Raw genomic sequence first — 19,993 nt, 5'->3', positions numbered from 1 at the left:
CTCCACTCCCTCAAGGTTGCAGCTCGGTGTGTTAGTGAGGGCTGACACCAGATGGTTAGACTTGCATTAAAAAAAAAGAACACTAAAGCCTTAAAATGATGTTTCAATGAAGGCAAACGACTAGTTTTTTATTTTTTTAAATCACACCATATTGTACCATTACTGACTGCTAACACAGATCAGATCTTTATTTTAGCTCTTTACTACAGTTGCACTAATCCATCTCGGAGACCGGAACCGACCTATTTTCCGTAAATTTGCTCTGATTGACAATCCACTGATCAGATCCAGACAAATACCAACTTTGCGCTTTTTTTTTAGTTCAGTTAAAAATTAGAGGTGGTCGGCACGTTTTGATGAATAAATGTAAATTATGTAAATCATAAATGTATTCCTCTATCAAGTAACCAGCCGCTCATATTTCCGCTGTTATGCATTACAGTTCTTCAAATGTAAAGACTTTAGACTGGATGAAATCACAATCATACCAGAGTTAAAAGAAAAAACTCCACAGTGACTAACGTGTCCCTATGGGTTTTCAGTAACTACTAGTATCGATCACTATTATACATTTATTGAACACCCTAAGAACACGAAGAATTTTTTACTAAAGTTTTTTTTTTAAACACAAACTTTTCCGCCACTTACAGTTAAGCAAAAAAACATTATTACGTAACATAGCAGTCCTTTGCCCCCCTTTTGCACATGGCGCTCAGTCTTAAGAGTTTGTCTGTCTGAACTGAAAGTCAAACTCGCACTTAACGGAGCTGATGCTGTCGATGCTGGGCGTACTGTCCACCTGCGGATGCCTCGTCTCCTGAGGGAAAGTTTCTGATCGCGGGATGCGGCCTAAAGACCGCAACGGATTCTGTTCCAGATCTCCAACGACTTTCTTGAACTCCGGGGAGGTAAATCTTCGGAAGAGTTTATTAGTCAATGCTGAGAAAGTTGTTGGAGTTGAGGCAGAAGCTGTTGTGGCAAACTGAAGCGGTTCGGTGAAGCTCATCGACTCTTTGCGCCTCCTCACCGTCCTGGATTTACGCACAGGCACCAGAGTGCGCTCTGGAGGTGTGGGGCTAAGCATACTGGTTGGCAGACTGCATCTTTTCCTGTAGTAGCACTCGTTAAATCTTCCCACGCGGAAAGATTTCTCCCTTCCCCTCTCAGCCTCACATTTGTTGGGAAGAATGGGAGTCAGTAAGATGCCAAGAGTGGATGGCGCACAGGGATGCGGCATGTTTCTGTTTGGCTGGGGGGAGAAGAAAATTAGCTTTTCAGCATCACGTCCGTTTAAGAGAGGGGGCAAGTGATGAGTAGAGGAGGGCATCTTTTCCAGGGAAGTGCATTGTTTAGAAATGGGTTGATTGTAAATCCCTGGTCGGGGCACAGGAGTGCGTGCTCCAGAGAAGATCATATCCTGTAGACCCAAAGAGGATTTATTATTTTCTCTTTCAAACTCCATCGGTGGCAAACGACTGGGCTTTATCTGAGACATTTCTGCACGGCCACTCATTTTGAGGACTTCAAGTTTACTGGCCAAACTATCAACTTTTCCCTCAAACTTGCCTTCATCAACCTCACGGCTCCTCTTGGAGTTATTGGTAAGCGCAGAAATGCACTCTGTGTGACCGAGGAACTTTGCCACTTCAACAGCAGAGTTGCCAGCTTTGTTCTGCCTGTCTATCTGCAAACCTAACCTCTTGAAGGCTCTCACCAAAAACTCAACAACTAAGGTGTGATCCGCTACAGCCGCGTACATCAACGGGGTGTTCCCCCACGAGTCCAGGATCTCTGGATCTGCGCCGTTCTGGACCAGGATCTTAACCGCGTCCAGGTAGCCTTTCTCGCAGGCGTAGCTGAGCGCTGTGCGTCCGTTCCCATCTTGATAGTTGACGCTGGCCCCCCTGTGCAGCAGAAGCTCTATGAACTTACATCGGGTCTGGCTGTCGGGCAGCAGAACGGAAGAGATGAGGGGCGTCTGCGCGCCGTCCGCTGTGGAGTCAACGATTTCTCCATCCAGCGCGTCCAGAACAAACCTGGCCAAGTGGACTTTATCCTTGGACATCGCATCCAGGAGGATTTTTGTGCCTGTCTGCCCAGTAGTTTTGAGCATGTTTCTTCAACAAGACGAAGATTTAACTAAGAAAACTCATGTCTGCTTGTCTGCTTCCGGGGAAAGCGTCCCGACAGACCCAGCGATCCTAATATATAGGCTAGAGAAAGCGAGATTTCCGGGGGCAACTCGAGCATAATTATCGGGCTTTGTTCTGCTTTCTAATGGAAATACGATGTTTATAATAATAAAGAGACTCTGCGATGGAGCGGACGGTGCTTGTGAGAGGCGCTGGCATATAAATTCACTCCACACTTGTTGAATGAGATGAAGGAACATAAATTTGGAAAGTAAATTGGAGCGTGTGCTGTCCACTCACCGCGTTTGGGTCTGGAGACATCAGGTCACCATCAGCTTGAACTGTTACAAAACAAACTTCGGCATTTATGTTTTCCATTTTACTTGATGCAAAGTAGTGCATAGCTGAAGTGGAAAATGAGACACTGTACAAATATTTTTATACTACATACTAATCTGAAGTGTGGCGTGCATTTTTTTTTAAACTGCTCTATTTCAGATAATTTTGCAATTGCAATTTTGTCATGTCTATACCAGCTTTTCACAACATTTTTGTTTGAAGATAGTTCAGGTTCAGTTAGATAAGATGGATTTTCTGACATGAAACGTCCACATCTTCCTACAGATTCAGACTTAGAATAAATCAAACGTAAATATGCACACTCAATTTCTGCAGAGTTAAATCAACACTATGCCGAGTTTATTTTTTAAATTTCGGCAGGAAATCTGTTTTTGATTGCTGATTCAATGTTGCATGACTCTGTGCTTTTGTGTTTAATGATGTACAGCACTTTGAAATGCTTTGCTGCTTAAATGTGCTATGCAAATAAAATTTGATTGATATTTTTGGTCCTTCTCAGAATTAGCATTAACTCTTACAGAATTATTTCAACAATAGTTTGAAAAGTTATAACTATTTCAACTGTTCAAAATTACTCTATTTCTTGTTGAATGAACTCTGAAAGAGTTAAATTGACAAATTCTGATAAGGACCAGATAGATTTGGCATAGTGTTGATTTAACTCTGCAGAATTCCAGCATTTTATTGTTTCTTTGAGGTGGAGGTTCCTTTCCTTTGTGGGTCTGTAATGGTTTTTCTGTCATTATGTTCTCCTTTCTGACTCGTGAATCTCTGCAGCTCCTCCAGAGTTACCACTGGCCTCTTGGCTGCTTGTCATGGTTTATAGGTTTGTGGTTGAGCTGTTTTCAGATGATTTGTTTAACACCGCTCCATGAAATCCTCAAAGATTGGATATTGCTATATGCTTAGCCTGATTTTCACATCTTACCCTTTTCTCTGACCTGTTCAAACCTCTGAGGGCTTCACACAAGATCTGTTTTTATAAGAAGATTAAATTAGACACAGATTAACGCCATTTAATGTAATTAGGTGACCTCTGACTTGCAATTTTCTTGCATTGAATTTATTTTAGGGCTATTGGAGAAAGGGGAGTTTGATTACAAATGCATTCCGCAGTTCTCAGTTGTAATTAGAAAATGTATATAGTTCCACTTCACAAATATGTGTTGGTTACATAAAATCCTCACATTGCAGTTTGTAACTTAAGTGTGATAAAATGTGCAAAAGTTAAAGGAGTGTGATTACTTTATCAAGGCCCTGTAAAATAGACACAAATCAGCCAAAGGTAATCGTCTCATTTTTACACCTGGATTTATTGATACACGTACTATAAAACAGTATTAAAGGAGCTGGATAACAACAGTATTGTTAATGCTATAAGTCCAACAGTACAATATAAATACAAAAACACACACAGAATGTCTGTTGACAAGCTACAGTTCAAATAGAAAACAAAGAGATACAGTAGAAACTAAGGGAATGAAATCAGGGATGTTGCTCTGCAAAAATAATGTTTTTTTTTTCTTTTAGGACAAACTCAAAGTCCAAGGTTACAAGTTTTCACACAACAGAAACAACTAGTGCAAAAAAAGCCTCTAACATAATAATCTTAAACTACACATTATCTAATATATATATAATATATATTTATTTATATATACCTTCATACAAATAACCCCTTAATTTGGCATTTTATCATTCATAAAATAATTTAAACATCCTAGCAGACACTGAGTGGCACATCTGAAAGCGATGGAATAAACTTTAAAAGCACTTTTTACTCATTTTTATCTCTGTTCTAGATATGTGGTGAGCTTTAGATTGTGTGGTGTGGTGCAGTGAAGGGAAACAAAACAAAAGGATAAAAAAAAAAAAAAAAAAAGCCAGTGTTTGATAAATGTCCTTCCCAAACATGACAGTCTGTCCCCAAGCTCTTAAAAGAAAGAACACTGGTCAGAAAGACAAGTCATTTAATTACATTCCAGCAGAATATATACATAAACACCTCTTCTACCATTATTTATTACAGCAGAATAAAACAGGAAAAAAAAAAAAACACATTCTCTATAAAAGGCCAAAATCCCAACAAGTGCTTTTGTCCCCCTTTAACATGTTATATTAAGTCTTTGTATTATTTGGGTAAACATTTGGATGCCGTCTCTTTTCTGTATTCATGTTAGTCAGGGTTGTAGATAAAAGCCATCTAAAAACCCACAAACAGTATTCTGGTGCAATTCGGCTCAATTTTAAAGGGAGTTTTAAGTCTACAAACTAAAACAAGTGTGTAATGCAAAACAAAGTTCCACTTTATCTTGAAATAGCTTTTATTGCCTCTGGTCATGTAAAAACAAGTATAAAAACACCCCACTTTTTGGTTACTTCTTTCTGTATTTGACCCTCTGTTTGGGTCACCTTTAGTCAAAACTATCATTAGATCTTTTTTTGGGGGGAAAGATGAATTTACTTTTGCATAGTACGTATGATCCTGTGGCCCCAAAGGATTTATACAGTTGTACTCAAATTAGAATCTGTGATACAGCGAACCTCATTTGACAGATTGAAAGTAGCTTTAGAAAATTAGCAACCTTTTAAGCAGGTGTTAAATTATTCTTTTCATTAAGCCCACATTTCTGGATTAAAGTTCCTTTATTGGTCCAATGTGATATTCTAATCTTAAATGTCATGTTTTGATTAGCCGCAGGTGGAAAATCATCATAATTAACAAAGGTTTAAGCTTTAGTGCGTCTCACTTGGTGAACTGAGTTACTAAAATAAATGAGCTTTTCGATAACATTCTGATTTATTGAATACGAGAGAGATGCATTCAGCTGGAATCTGATAAATGAAGTCTGTGCGAAAGTTATTGCACCATCCATTTGACTTTCTGTATCAAATAGTAAATCAACATAAAAATCTGACTGAATATTAGCAACAACTGATTACCCGTCATCCCTTTACAGGTATCCAACTCAACAAGACATCAATATTGGTGAGAAAGGGGTCCTCTCTCTAAGAGTTACCTTTTAATAGTTTGGTTTTTTAAGATACATTCTTACTGAAAGACAGAGAATCATACAGTAGTGCACTGCTACATTTCCCACATTGAACAACCTATCATATACAAAGTGCTCAGGACAGGACTGGTGGTGTGTGTACAGTGTATTTCACAAAGTTTATTCACTTGTGCTGGAGTAGCAGAGTCAAACACCTCCTCTCCCCTCTTTACACACTGAAACTGTGAGTTTATTGGGTGCCAATTAAAACTAAACAGGAAGAGATATCTGCTGTGTGTGAACCATGATGTGTGTGTGTGTGTGTGCTTGATTCTACCAACAGCTGAAGCTTTTGCCGTGTAGAAAACTCACTGAAGTCAAGGTGCTGCGGAGGAGGAAGGGATGTGTCTGTTTTTGTTGCTCAGTCCGCAAAGTAACGTTTCCTTTCCCCGACAGAAGTGGTCGCGCCCCCGGTGGAACAGCGACAAGCAGCGATGGCTCAGTGGTACAAAGTTGATTGGCAGGATAAAAGGTGCAGAAGACACGGGGCGTGGCTGGAGTGAACAAAGGAAAAAAAGCTTCCACGTGTTTGAGTCAAGATTAGATTAACATTAGACTGTTTAGAGAGAATGATCTCTGCACTGTAGAGGATGTCCTGCAGGGGGAGTGTTTCTGCACCGCTCTGTGTGTGTGTGTGCGCGTGAGTACGAGTGTGCGTCAGTGTACATGTGTGGGCCCGTGACGCGGTCAGTCGCTCAGACCACCGTGGCAGGTCTGCGGTCCATCTCCTCCTCCAACTTCACCATCTGCTGGATGTCCTTGGCCTTTGGGGAGATAGAAAACAGTGACTCAGACGCAGATGTGACTGGAATGTGGAAGCGCAAACATTTTGCAGAGAATTCATCCGTCTTTTCCTACAAATTCCCGTTTACAATCTCAGTCTGCCGTTTACGACTCTCGCATAAGTTGTTTCGCTGTGCAGATTATCAGAGTAAAACAAATCCTATCATGCTGGTGATGGTTGTCACAAAATGTCAACAGATGGATGTTGTCACATGCTATGAATGTAAATGATTGTGAGCTGGAATGAAAACGCATCACATCAGGTTGTGAGCTGGCTTTTTTTTGCTTCGTAATGGCTGGTGAGTCATGGTGATAAATGAGTCAAGCTGCTAGTTGGCATGCCTGACACCTTCAAGTGCTGCAGACTGAAAAGACAGGATTGGATTTTACAATAGAGAAGTTTGTTTTCTTTTAAGCCGTACCACTTTTCTGCTTTAATTTGTAAAGTCATTTCAAATACTTGGGAGAAACAAAAGCTTTATCAATGAAAACAAAGTCAAATTTTGAGAAGGCTCTCCAGATATCACCACAGAGAGACAAAAGAGATGCACAAAGGGAAACATGCCCATGAAATGAAGCACAAAGCTGGTATCAGAGGTAGAGCTAACAGATGATGCCTACCTTGAACCTGTTTGTTTGCATGGTGTGATTTCAAAAGCTGTGACGGAAGAAGCAAATCATAAAACAAAAAATGAGCATACATGTTAGACATGTACAGATATTGTGACAGATGGTGAAAGAAAATGGGACATGACCTCACACAGCATCCCTTACATTTTTGCACAACCATGGTAAAAATGTATAAAAAGATTAAATCTTGACATGCAGTAGCACAATTTCACACTCAAATTACGAAAATCCAATCTCTTATATCACATTTATTATTTGGACAAGTGTTAATGTTTTTAATCACTGCTTCCAAAAACAATGACAATAATTCTTACAAAATTGATGTAGCTGTGTTATTTTTATGTCGCCTTTATAAACTGATTTGATTGAGAATCTTAGATTGACATGACAAAATCTGGAAGATTTATAGTAATCATCTAACTTAACCAAAATGTTTCTTCTGACAATAAGTAAAGCTAAAATAGGGTGATACCAGCAGAAGCATGCAAAACTAGGTAGTAAGCACTTATTAGAGGAGTTTAATTGCAAATATAAAAGCCTTGTTACTGAAAACACACTGTTGATATCCTATAAGGAAGTTTGGTTTTCCACTTAAATCTACAGTTTGTGAAATTCAGGCTCCTTTAGTTCATTATCATCTGCTTACCTGCTCGTTGTGCTTCTCCAGTTTATCCAACTGCTCCGTCTGATTTTTCTCCAGCTGCTCCATCTCCTTCTGATGTTTCATAGCCAACTGGAAGCAAATCAGAACACGAACATTTCATGACTGGAATACAAAATAATCTAGAGACTTACTTGATAGCACTGCTTTAACTTGTTAGTTACTTATGAACATTTCTCATGATGCTATAAATGTATATAATGTATTTTTTACTACTGTTGTTAAGAAAGTAGTTTATGTACATCATAGCAAACATACCCTCTTCCTCTCATCCAAAAACTTCTTGGTGTTGCTGCAGTTTAACTCCCGCACTCTCCTGAATGACAAAAGCATTCACCTCATAAGAAAAACAAGTAAATATTTCTACTCCAGATAATACTTTTATAAGGCTTTGTATTGTGACCCACCTCTCTCGCTCTGCCTTGTTTTTGATACTTTTGTCTTGGCTGATTGCTTTACTGTTCTCCATGGACATCTTAGCCTGGTTGGCACGCATCTCTTTGCTTTGCCTGAGTTGCACATTTCCAGGAAAAAAAAGACTAAATGCCACTGTTGCTCCTCTACTGAGTAGAATTATGAGACTATAGCAAGTGAATACGGAGTGCGTGTGTGCGCGCACGCGTGTGTGTGTGTGTGTCTCTCTTACCTTTCATGAATGAGTTTGAGCTGCAGGGTCTGCTGCTCCTGGACACTAGAAAGGAGTTTCTTGAGGTGCTCACACTGCTGGGTAACATGACTGTCCTTCATCTCGCGCTCTTCGCTGCTGTGACTACTGATGAGCTCCGACCACTCCTTGGTGTGTTGTGCTGTGATGTCTTTCACCTGCCCCCCCACACACACACACAGACACACAGGCAGCACGGTTGAGTATTGATTGTTTTCCAAGTACGACCATCTCTAGGAGACATATTAGTTTTTGATACCTTTGCTTTATGATCTGTGGTGAGAGTTTGGATCTTATCTTCTGTCTCCTTCTTCAGCTCTTGACAGTTGTTCTCCCTGTCAGTAAACACAGAAGTGAGAATCAAACTCATCTTGTACCTGCAGATTCACACTCTGCAGGTTCCAGAGTGTGAATCTGGAACCTGCACATAATGTTTTTATTATGTGAAAACATTATTATTATGTTATGTTTTCACATAATAATGATCTTGCTTGTCTCATGGTTGTTTTCTTACCCTCGTTTCTTGATGGCTTTCTCCAACAGTTTCTCCAGATTAGTCTTTTCCTTTTCATGGAGGGACACCAGCTTATCCACCTGAGTGCAATGGGCTTTCTGCATTGCATTTTGATCCTGTTGTGTACACAGAGTAAAACCCTAAGTGGATGGATGTTTGCCTTTTGCACCACTATAGCTTTGATTTAACAGCAACATTTGAAACAAAACAGGCAAGTTGTCATTGTCTTTCAGTCAACAGATGTTGCTAATATTCATATGTTACACAACAAGAGTAATACCGTGATAATAATTAATGAGGTAGGGTGACTGAGCGAGCATCCACCATGGTCTCCATGGAGATAGCTGGCCAAAACAGAACTTTAGCAAGTCTAATTTCTTCCTAAGCATTCGTCACGTGGTCGTCTTCTGTTTGTTTACAAAGGACTGTCTGTGTTTATGTGAGCAGGCATAAAATGATGAGGCAGAAGATGAAAGGTTGCAGCATTTCCCTTGTTGTGCTTCTGGTTTTCTGAGCTTCAATCGCCATCAGGAATAAGCAGCAGCCACTTTGCATTACCAACAAACTCCCACCTACCTTTGAGTGTTTCTTCTTTAAAGCGTTGAGCTCCTTCTGCTGCTTTTTAATCAGCTTTAGGTAGCTCTGCAGAGAGAAACACAGATGTAAGGTCGTCTTATGCTGGCCATAATGAGGGCTGACACTGAACAGCGTGTACAAGTCCTTGCAAAAATATTCCTACCCCTTAATCTTTCCCACATTATAACCTAAAAGTGTTAAAAAATGTTTTCCACTTAACACTTTTTAAAAATGTATTTTCGCTTTTACCCTCTCATACCCTTTTAACTAGTAAAGCTTGAATACTTTTAAGATACAAATTTAGTCCATCACAACCTCCCAGGTTTAACTTTCAGTGATTTTAACTGCAGCTTCTTTAGGTATTTTTATGACAAGACACATCTGGTAGGCTCTAATTATTAGAGTTTATCACAAACGTAATTTGAGTTGAGCGATTTTATTCCCATTTTAGTGTTCAACCACTATAAAATTGTCAAAAGATGTCTATAGATAGTATATGGTATTTGAGCTATGAAACACTGAGATAAAATTAAGTATGGATGATTTGATTCCAGTTTTTTAAATCACATTCTGTACTCCTACATAATAACCTGGGTTTCATACCAAACTATGGAAACTCGACCCAGGCAGATTAAATATTCAAGTTAGTTAAGCTGTGGAGAACAAATCCCTCATTAACCCAAAACACAAATGCTTCATAAGCAATAAACTAACACAAAGTAGGACATAATTGCTGGCTCTCAAATTTTTTGTTGTACTAGAAGATCTAAAATGTGAGACATAAATATGTAATTTTCTCCTTTTATTCTAACACTCCTTCATAAAATCCAATGCATCTAATTGCCTTCAGAAATCAGCTGTGTGTAACTTGATAAGTGCAGATGGTTCTGTGAAGGCATCTGAGGTTTATTGAGAACAAACAGCAACACAGAAGGTGGGATTGGGTTATAAATCAATAGTCTAACAAAACACTTTGAAGTTTAAGGTAACGTGGAAAAGGTTAAGGAGCAAAAATCCTTTTGTAAGGTATTTTATTATTTAATTAGGCTTTTTTTTTAAATCTTAAACCCTGAAATCCACATTAATCACAAATCTTTCAAAAGTGAAGCAAAACAATACAAACCTTCATTTGCTTTAAGTCATCAATGCTCACATTAGGCACAAGCGCAGCATCTAAAACAGCAGCAAAAAAACCTCAGTGTTTGGAATAAAAACAGGATGAGTACGTTTAAAAAATCTATAAGAATTCAGCGTTTACCCTTCTTGTTCTCGTTTGTGTTGTTCTGGACAGAGTTGGAGGTCTGGGCCATATCTGAGCTGGCTTGTTGTGTCACACTGGCTTTCCCTGTGTCTCCTTTTCCCTTTCCCTTCTTGTCATTCTTTGAGCTTCCATTGGGAACATCTGCTATGTCATTCTGTGAGACGAAGGGTAAAGTTAAAATAGGAAGGTGTTTTTATTGTGAAAAGGCAGTTACTCTTTCCATTTGTTGTGGGTACCGTGTCAATCCCCAGGGCCTTCATCTGGTCGGCTCTCTTCTCCGCTATGGTCAAAAACTTCTTTGGATCTGATAGAGCATCCACAATTGCTGCATGCAAAAATATTGAAAAAAATAAAACAAAAAAAAATACAGTTGTAAAAGTTCACTATCCTTCAGATAAAACAAGTGAATAAACAGGGTGGGGGGTACAATCATATCAAATGAAGAGGATTCAATTTTGAGCAGTGCTGTACTGGATAGGGAGAGAAGCTAATAGTCTCAGTAATGGCTCTACACTCAAAGCCTCTTGGCTTTATTTAATGGCAACTCCAATTGTCCAACTCATTTGTATGCTTGTGCCCGTATGAAGCAGTCTGCAGATTTACTGTCGTCATCATTTGTGCCGTGCCATTACTGCAAATGTTAAAGCTAAGCCACCCGGGGCACAGGATGAGAAGAGACTTGCTAAACTTTCCATTTCTCCCCTGCTCTCCCTGTAGGCTACAGACGCCTTTTTATTATCAGCCATGAATAATCTGAGGGGAGTTAAATATTGCAAGTCAGAATGAGAGCCACTTGTAGTTCTCTGTTCAAAAATAAAAAACTTCAAGTGAATAAATGCACGTGTCGCTGCGAGTGTGTGTGTAGTCCTGCTGCCCTCACCTCCGAAGCCATCGGGCACGTACGTCTTGAGGATGATTTGGCAGAAGACGGTCGGCAACGACAGAGGGTTGTTGCCTTCGTTCCTCAGGGAGATGTGTCGGTAGCCAGCCTGCAGCCCGTCCAGAGGCAGGATGCGCTGGCCAATCAGCTTGTTGTTGTCGTCGTACACCGCGATGCGCAGCACCGCCAGATCTGGTAGGATTACCTAGAGGTAGGGATGTTAGGAGAAAGGTTGGGAGGGAGGAAAACGTTTCTTTATTTAAATAACGGTGTGAGAAACATATAGAGCAAATAGTGAATAAAATAAAGCAGCCAAATTTCATTTAAAGTAGTGAGTCAAGGATGAAACTGGGGTCATTACATGAAGAGATGGAGAGCAGTGTGCTACCGATGAGGCCATGTGTTGTGATCAGTGTGGCTTTAGAAAAAAAACTAGGGAATAAATGTGTTAACTGGTTCCGTGTTGGGAGATAACTGCACATAAAGGGAGGATAAATGGATACAAAGGAGATGAAGCTGGAGATCAGTGGTTGGAGGCACCGTGTGTGTGTGTGTGTGTGTGTGTGCGCGTGCATTTCCATTGACATAGTACGAGTACTGCTGATGTGTACTGTTTGCTCAGTCATCTTGACAGCAGTATGTAAGCACTGAATGTACAGCAGCATCTGCAGGCATTTGTAAGCATGGACGTGAAACGAGAGACCCGGCAGCAGCTCCGGGTATGATGGCCCTGCTTTGATAGCAGTGTGTGTGTATGTGAGAAGGAGAGAGTAAAGCAGCACTGCGGCAGGGTTTGATGGATGGTGTGTGTTAGAAAGCTGGAGTCACAGTCATGGCTGAGAGACTTCCTATTCTGCTGAGAGCAGCACTATTATCTACACATGGCTTTCTGTCTCAGGTCTTTCAGTTTCTTGTTTCTCTTCTTTATCTGTAATTATTTTTTTCTTTCCTTGTTTCTACGTCATTTATTTTATCCTCATTTCCATCTTCATCTTTGCTCAGACACAAACTAACGTACACCTCATAATTTGCTCCACGTTGCCCGGCGTTGCTTTAGGATACTAGAAATAAAGACTGTTGAAGCCTGCAAAAGGCTCGCTAATGGGACAGGAGGACAACCCAGATCAGGATCAGCCCAAGCTTTTAGGAAGTTTATTTGCAAAAAATACTTTTGAAAACCCATGCGCTGATTCCTTCTACTAAAAAATTATGAACCATTTTGTGTTGGTTTATCACAAAATCCCCCAAAAATTCATTGAAGATTGCTCTGAGAATTGGAGGATTTTCAAGGTCTGGATATGGACTATCTGTATTTATGCCCTCTCTTGTTGCATAAATGTTGTATTCATAAGTAAACCAATCCTTTCTTCATTCTTCCCCTCCTTTCAATTTGTAATAATACCAATAATACATGGTTGTGATATATTTTCTAGTAAAGATCACAACTAGACAAGTCTGCATGCTTAAGGTGCTGGATTTTGTGTACTAGAGGGAGATGAAGAGTTTGCAAAAGCTGAATTCATGGATGTAGTGGATCAGGAGTAAATTGATAGTAAACTTTTTGATTTTTATTTTAAAAATGGACAGAAAAAGTTTATATTTTTGCAAGAGCAGTGCAGTCTAATTCGAGAATGACATCATCTAGTCTTGCTTCATACCTTTCTGAAAACAAAGGGCTCTTCGTTGTAGGCTGGATTCAGTCCATTGTTCATCACCATGCGTGTGCGGAACTCTTTCCGGATTGTATCCGTAGGCAAGCCGTACATATCAACTTCAACGTACGTGCCAATTTTTTTGTCAGACAGAAACTGTCCTGAGAACACCTGAAATTTAGCAGGAAAACGCAACTTAATGCAGATTTCACAAAGAAATGTTAGTGAGGATAAAAATGATAAACATGCTGCTGTTCCTGTTGTAATAACAGCCGCCGGTATTCTGATGGGCTAACCTGGACGCTGCAGGTTGCTGCAATGACGCCATCCACCGGCGTCTCAGAGAACGGGTCAAACGTCCTGTCTGACCGACGCATGAAATCTGGCTTCAGCAGGTACCTGAGCACAGGAACAACAAAATCACCTCTGGGTAAACTCAATGAATGCTAATATTTTGAAAATCACACATTTCTACCAATATCAGAGAGAGAAAAACCATTAGACAATCCACATTAGAAAATATTAATAATGATGGTTGTCTGCAAATGCCCTGCTCTCCTCACAGATGACATTCCTAGTATTAGCAGTACAATCCCTGCCCTCAGGGACAGTATTAGCCGAGGAATGGAGACAGCAATGGGAGGAGGAAGATGTAAATGAATTCAGAGAATAGTGAAAGGGAGCGTCCTTTTCCAAAGCACTTATTGGCTCTCAGGGGCAAGTAGTAGCTACTGGCAATAAGTAATGAGATGTGACAAGTTGTAATTGATGAGCCTTAGAGAGAGGGAGATGGAGGTGGAGGGGGTCTTCTCTGCTCTCACCCACAACAGCCGTTGTACTCAAACTTTCCTTGGTTCAGCTGCATGGCCAGATCTGAAAGAGCATTGGGGAGAAAGAATAGATTTTAATAGCTTTAGAACCACAACAAATCTAAAATTATGAAGGCAAAAACCCAATATGAAAACAATACATTAGAGTACTGGCAAATGTTTTAGGTTTTTGGCTGAAAAGCAGAGAGAGATTTATTTCTTTAACATCTTTGCTCTTAAATAATCTACTTCCAGAGCTCCACCTCCTTTGTAAAAGGCCTCCAGCTCTGCACATGCCCTGCACACAGCGGACCATATGGTCAAGCCGCTTTTGCTTCCAGATACAGAGCAGCAGCTGCTGTTCAGTAGGCATAACACAATATATATATGTTTGTGCACAATTTAAAAATGTTAGTTTCATAAGAGACTTGCACAGTCAAAAGCTGAAAAATAAACAGGAGCAACTGTGGAGATGAGACTAATATATAAAGTGTCAGCAGGTTGGTTATGTTAATATTTGCACAAGAGACTCAAACAAAACGCTGCTTGTTCTTCCTAGCTAGGAATGTAAACCTGAAAATAAGTACTGCATATCGATTCATGCAACAAGAAAATGAAAAACTTGACAGTATGATGCAAAGACAAATGCTCCTCTTGTACTTTTCCACATTTTCTCATGTAACAAGTACAAACTTCAGGAATTTCAGCAGGGTTTTTTGTAGTAGACTGAAACAAATTAACATGTAATTGTGAAGTGGAAGTAAAATTATACATTTTTAACCATGGACTCTACAGCATCTATTTGTATTCACCCTCCCTGAGTGACTATTTTGAAGGAACACATTTTACTGCAATTACAGTGAAGCTTTGTACATCGAGACATAAATTTGAGGATCATTGACCTGCTGGAAAATTAACTTCCACCCCAGTTTTAAGTTTTGTGTATCATCACTTTTTCCCATGTTAGTTCTGTTTATTAACTGACCAGGTCCTCTGTTGCATGTATAGACAAGCATCCCCACAGCATGATACTGCCACCACTAGGAGTGAAGCAGAACTTCTTAAGGTTTTCTTCAAAACAATTTACTTTTCCCCACTCTTTCATAAATAGATTTTATTCAGGGGTATCAAAGTATAGTGGGCTTATGCTGCACCTTTTAACTTTTTTTTATGAATAAGGATCAGAAATCTTGTCATTTTTCTTCCATTTTACAGTTATTCACTGTATTGTCCAAGTTTGTGGTTGTAATGCAGCAAAATGAAAAGTCAAGGCACTGAACATCAAGTAATGTGATTTTTGTGTAAGTGATAATGTTGACAGTACATATAATAAATAACATGCAGCATAAAACATTAGGTCACATGTGATGTCTGAACAAAAAGTGTTATCAAACACATTTTAATTCAAACTGGGTGCATATCATGCTCTTATTCCTTTCCATCATCTTTAGCAGCTGATTAGCGTGTCCTCCTTCAACCACGTCATGTGCATAAGATACCATAAGATCAGAGGTGCTTTTCTATATTTCGGGAACACATTAAATACACACGTGTGTGTAAGAGAGGGAGAGGTCAGAAGTCCCATGTTGGATGCTGTGGTACCTGGGGTCTGGAAGTTGAGGGAGACCATCTGGCAGCCTGCGTTCCAGAAGATCTGAGGCATATAATTACTGGAGTCCACCCTGCCTCCTTTGGGGTAGATACGGCTCATCTGACGCTTGTTGTAGCTGCACTGATGCTCAGGAAAATTTCAAAAGGGATTAAAAAAAAGAAGGAGAGCATGTGTGTTTCTGCACATGTGTGTGATTAAAAATGTGTGCATGTCTGTAACAGCAATGGAAAATGCAGATGGTCGAACAAACCAACATGACTTAGCAAAGACATAAAGCTAGAGACGCTGCATGTTCTGTTTGAACAGAAAGCACAGAAAAATATGCAGCTGTAGTAACCAATGATTTACGAGATCTCTATTTAGTTTAAAGAATGAAGGTGTACTTAGTAGTGCTGATCATGATATCATAAGGTGTGTCCATTAAGTTTTTCAAATCTAAAGGAGCAGTAATCTCAGTGGCTCAAAGGATACTTGACAAACTCGATGGCGTTGGTCTTCAGATAGCCCAGGCCCACTGACTCGTTGAAGGATGACATGTTGTGGTGGATATTCCTCTCTGAAACACACAAAATAGGACCAGAAATGGTAAAATCAGGCTCTTTGCCTTGGAAGCTGTTTTTCTGCTCTCCACATCAGTGTACAGAAAACAGACAACTAACCTGCAGAAGAGGGAAAAACTGTAATGATCCTCACCTTCTGCAACATCAAAACCCTGGAACTTCACCGGCTGTGCATAGTTGACCATGGCTGAGAGATACGGGTGGATATTTGTGGTGGCTGATTCATATTTATATTGCGCTATCAGAGCCTCCTCAGAATCCTCCGCCACGTCTCCGCCCTGCACACAACACAGCAATGGTTACATAAATATCTTCCAAAGAACTCTACACAGTAAGGAGAAGCATCGGCGGGTTCTTGCCTTCTTGTTGTTGTCTTGATCAGATGCCTCAGAAATATCTGTGGCGTCTGTTGCTTCAGAAATCTCTGTGACCTCATCATCAGGTACCTGGGGGGAAAAAAAAGGTCCAATCATGAGGAGCCCTGTGATTTTTACAAATATGGCTAATCTGACTTCATTAAAAATATTTATCAACATCAGTTGCTGTAACTTCATGTAATGTTTACTGGAACTAAAACTGAGGAAGTCGGAGGCAGGAAACATTTCAATGACATTTTCAAGATGCAGTCAATGGATTGTTTTTTTTTGTACCTCATGAATAATTTAACATAAATGTGATTTCCTTCCCCCTATTGGCTACTATTTTGCAGCGAAATGTGAACAACTCCAGCTTTCAAAATAAGAATTTGAGAAATTAAACTGGAAAAAACGGCGTAAAGCTGTATAATCCGTCTATCATTTGTTCTTTCCATTTTGACAAATATAAATAAAAAATTAAGTGATCTGTTCATGAATTGTATGCACAAAGTAATTCAGTTGGCATTTAAATGAAGTCAATATATTTAACAAATTTTTTCTTCCAAATTTTAGACAATTTTATTGAATTTGATTTTGAAGTGTTTGATAAATGCAAAAGCTTACTGTGAGACATTTGAAAATAATTATAAAATTGAGAAAAATGTTTTCAAATCAATTGAGGAATCAAAAACTTTGACAGAAAACCAAATCAATATTTCAAAAAGTTGATTCTACAAGAAATTTGTCTACATTCAGGTGAGGAAGAAAAAATAGCTTACCTAAACATTGTTTAATGCTATGAACTTAGTATGCATTATTTTCTAAATCAGTCAAAAGCACACAAATCTTGAGACAAGCATGTTATACAATAGTTGCAGATATATTAAAAAAAATCCAAGAGTAACATCATAAATGTTTAAGCTAATTGCTTTTGCTTCTGTAAGATTTAATTTTGGTCTATGAAATGATCTGAAAAGTGCAAACTACAAACAGCTTTTTGCCCAAATCTGATCCTCAAACTACAGACTGACCTTTTTGATGCTGTTGCTGCGCTCTTCCTCTTTTCCAGAGCTGATGGCGTTGCTCTGGGAAACACTGTTCGTCTCTTTCTCACTGGTGACTTCTGACAGAATGCTGGGAGCCTCTGAATTCAAGTCTTTATCTTCAGCTTCTTTTTCCCCTAAACCAAGACACATAGTATGAAAAGAAACTTAGTTACTCAAATGTATGTCAGTCCCTTTTCTTTTAATAAACAAATTAACTATATGGAGTTTTTCTTTTACACAGAATCAGACATTTTTCTTGAAGAACAGTGCTGGTCAGAAGGGAACATATAATTAACATGGCTATAAATGTATTAATTCAATTTCAGTATAACTTGTTGTATAACTCCAAAAAATGAAAATTTAAAAAAGCTAAACTGATATAAATACATTCTGGAGAAGCATTTTATACTCCGACAAGACAAATATTTTTTAAGAGCAATGTGAGGCTATAAGCCTTAGAATACTGTAACAAGCATGGAAGGGGAAGCATGATGCTGTGGGGCAGACTTGCTACATGTGGTATTGGTATATTGCACAAAGAATTATTGCATTTGTATCATTATGGGACTGAAACAACTACTCAACTACATAATTAGAAGCTGAATATAACATTTATAACCAAGATAATCACAGTTGTATCCAACATATTGACTATGCCTGTCCAATTGGTCAGTTTACACAAAAACAGTTAAAGTTGTATTCAGCTGACCGTTCTCTGCGTCGTCCTCATTCTCCTCTCCCATAATAATAGCAGGAGTGTTGGTCTCGCCGGCCTCCATGTGCTTCTTTAAAGCTTCAAGTTGCCCTGTGTCACACATTCACAATGTTTGTAGTTTCCAAACTTAACGTCACATGATGATGAAGTTAAGCGTCTGCACTTTATACGTACTCTGCTCCACTTCAGGTTTTAATCGCTTATTCTTTATTAGGATTTTTCTCTTCAGGTCGTTTGGTGAAGGTAAAGGATGCCCAGGATCCATCTGAAGACAGGCAGAGAGAGACATGACACAATCCCAATTCCGTGACTGCTTGTTTTATGTAGTGGGAAGAAATTTCAGTGAGAGAAAGAGGAAAACTTTACTGGGTAGTTCTCCAGAGGCTGTCTGAGAAGGAGGTCACCAAAGAGCTCCTCACAGTACTTGGCCATCTTATACTGCTGTAGTTTACTGGAAATAAACAAAAATAAAATACAGTGAACAAAATGACATGTTATTACAGTAGATATGTTAAAAACATTAATGGAAAATGTACCTGCAATGATTTTCAAATGATAAAATAACAGGATAATCAGATGTGACAAACGCCGTCTCCTTGATTGCTTGGATCACATCCTGTGGGGATGAAAACAGACAAAGGAGTTAGGATATGCAGTTTCAAAGTATGAGCACCAGGTGGCAGACAGCTATAATAAGAGAAAACAGCAGCACTCATTTCTCTCGTCTCCACTGTGTGCACATCATTTGAAAGTCTTTTTGAGCTTGGCGGGCTTGATACGTTCTTTTATGATGGTTAAACCCAGATATTTGTAAAGACTTTTATTTATCAAACAGAATATGTTTGGTAATCCTAACTTAAAGCAAGAAAAGTTTAATCTGATATGTCAATGAGTAAAAAGGTTGTTCATAGTTTTACATAAGTAGAAGTAGTTATCTGGTTATGCATGTGACAAAAGTGGATCCCTATGTTTGGTCCCTAAACCATCTGGAGGATACAGTAAACAAACTTTCTGAGGAAATTTAAACGGGGTCTGCCAAAGTGTGCCCGTTGGTTAGAACCCAGCCTACTGATGCTAATAATTAGCATCAATGCTAAAGTAAGCTACAATGTACTCAATAGCATGTGGAGAGTCACAAGCATGTTGAAAAAAATATGGACTTAGTCCATTCAGTATGTTAAAATTAGTGTAGAAGCTAAAATTAGCCAAAATGTTAATGTTAGCCTAAATGCTGCCAGTGACATGTGGGTTATAACTAGCATGTTGTCTCCATTCGGTATAATAAACATGGCAAATAATAGCTAAAAAGCTTATTTTAGGGAAAAGGATACTGCTAATGTGGGCAGTAGCTACTGCTAATGTTTGTGCTGATGTTAAAGCACTGCCTTCGGATTTTTACTTTTGCAAAAGTAAAAATCAGATGTTTACTTCGTGGCACTTGGTTACTAGAAAACATGCTAATCTCTTAGCAACAGATTAACAACAAATACTGTTATTGTAAAAAAACAACATAGGATTTCTTCTGCTCTTTTGAAATACTACTTATTATATACTACTTATCAGTAATTGTGCAGTTGGTGAATTTTTCAGAAAAGTGAAAGTCCTTTTTTTTTTTTTTGTCATTGGTGGTAAACATATTATAAACACAAAAGTACAATTCGGATTTATAATTCGTGGCAGTTCGTTACCAGAAAAAAAAAAAAAAACGCTCATCTCTCAAAACTAAATT

At 39.0% G+C, this 19,993-nt stretch overlaps 2 protein-coding genes across 4 annotated transcripts in view; both read right to left on the bottom strand.

Annotated features, from left to right (window-relative positions):
- Positions 1-83: 83 nt before the first annotated feature.
- LOC107835371 (ankycorbin-like) lies at positions 84-2,859 on the bottom strand. Its single transcript, XM_016667699.1, has one exon. It carries the CDS (start codon positions 2,111-2,113, stop codon positions 719-721), a length of 1,395 nt encoding a protein of 464 aa, XP_016523185.1. The 5' UTR covers positions 2,114-2,859; the 3' UTR covers positions 84-718.
- Positions 2,860-3,783: 924 nt separating this feature from the next.
- plcb4b (phospholipase C, beta 4b) overlaps positions 3,784-19,993 on the bottom strand; it is a 64,752-nt gene continuing 48,542 nt past the window's right edge. For 2 of the 3 annotated variants that reach the window (XM_007544768.2, XM_016667695.1), the window contains 25 exons: positions 18,801-18,880; positions 18,631-18,715; positions 18,439-18,529; positions 18,259-18,354; positions 17,535-17,683; positions 16,507-16,593; positions 16,281-16,425; positions 16,059-16,143; positions 15,578-15,702; positions 13,988-14,039; positions 13,463-13,565; positions 13,173-13,337; positions 11,515-11,719; positions 10,871-10,959; positions 10,632-10,788; positions 10,497-10,546; positions 9,374-9,439; positions 8,798-8,913; positions 8,543-8,618; positions 8,266-8,441; positions 8,027-8,128; positions 7,878-7,935; positions 7,605-7,691; positions 6,950-6,986; positions 3,784-6,309 (listed from right to left, as the gene is read on the bottom strand). In XM_007544768.2, the coding sequence (XP_007544830.1) occupies positions 6,233-6,309; positions 6,950-6,986; positions 7,605-7,691; positions 7,878-7,935; positions 8,027-8,128; positions 8,266-8,441; positions 8,543-8,618; positions 8,798-8,913; positions 9,374-9,439; positions 10,497-10,546; positions 10,632-10,788; positions 10,871-10,959; positions 11,515-11,719; positions 13,173-13,337; positions 13,463-13,565; positions 13,988-14,039; positions 15,578-15,702; positions 16,059-16,143; positions 16,281-16,425; positions 16,507-16,593; positions 17,535-17,683; positions 18,259-18,354; positions 18,439-18,529; positions 18,631-18,715; positions 18,801-18,880 (2,559 nt within the window). In that variant the 3' untranslated portion in view covers positions 3,784-6,232. The remainder of the gene's footprint in view (positions 6,310-6,949; positions 6,987-7,604; positions 7,692-7,877; positions 7,936-8,026; positions 8,129-8,265; positions 8,442-8,542; positions 8,619-8,797; positions 8,914-9,373; positions 9,440-10,496; positions 10,547-10,631; positions 10,789-10,870; positions 10,960-11,514; positions 11,720-13,172; positions 13,338-13,462; positions 13,566-13,987; positions 14,040-15,577; positions 15,703-16,058; positions 16,144-16,280; positions 16,426-16,506; positions 16,594-17,534; positions 17,684-18,258; positions 18,355-18,438; positions 18,530-18,630; positions 18,716-18,800; positions 18,881-19,993) is intronic. The other variant, XM_007544769.2, reaches the window with a different exon arrangement.

Source organism: Poecilia formosa, unplaced genomic scaffold (assembly GCF_000485575.1).
Source record: "Poecilia formosa unplaced genomic scaffold, Poecilia_formosa-5.1.2 Scaffold2214, whole genome shotgun sequence".
In the NCBI taxonomy this organism is placed as follows: Eukaryota; Metazoa; Chordata; class Actinopteri; order Cyprinodontiformes; family Poeciliidae; genus Poecilia; species Poecilia formosa.
This window is presented reverse-complemented; position numbering and strand designations above follow the sequence as displayed.

Bases quoted from the DNA above. Each gene is read 5' to 3' on its own strand.
- LOC107835371 (XM_016667699.1), bottom strand. From the start codon at position 2,113: ATGCTCAAAACTACTGGGCAGACAGGCACAAAAATCCTCCTGGATGCG.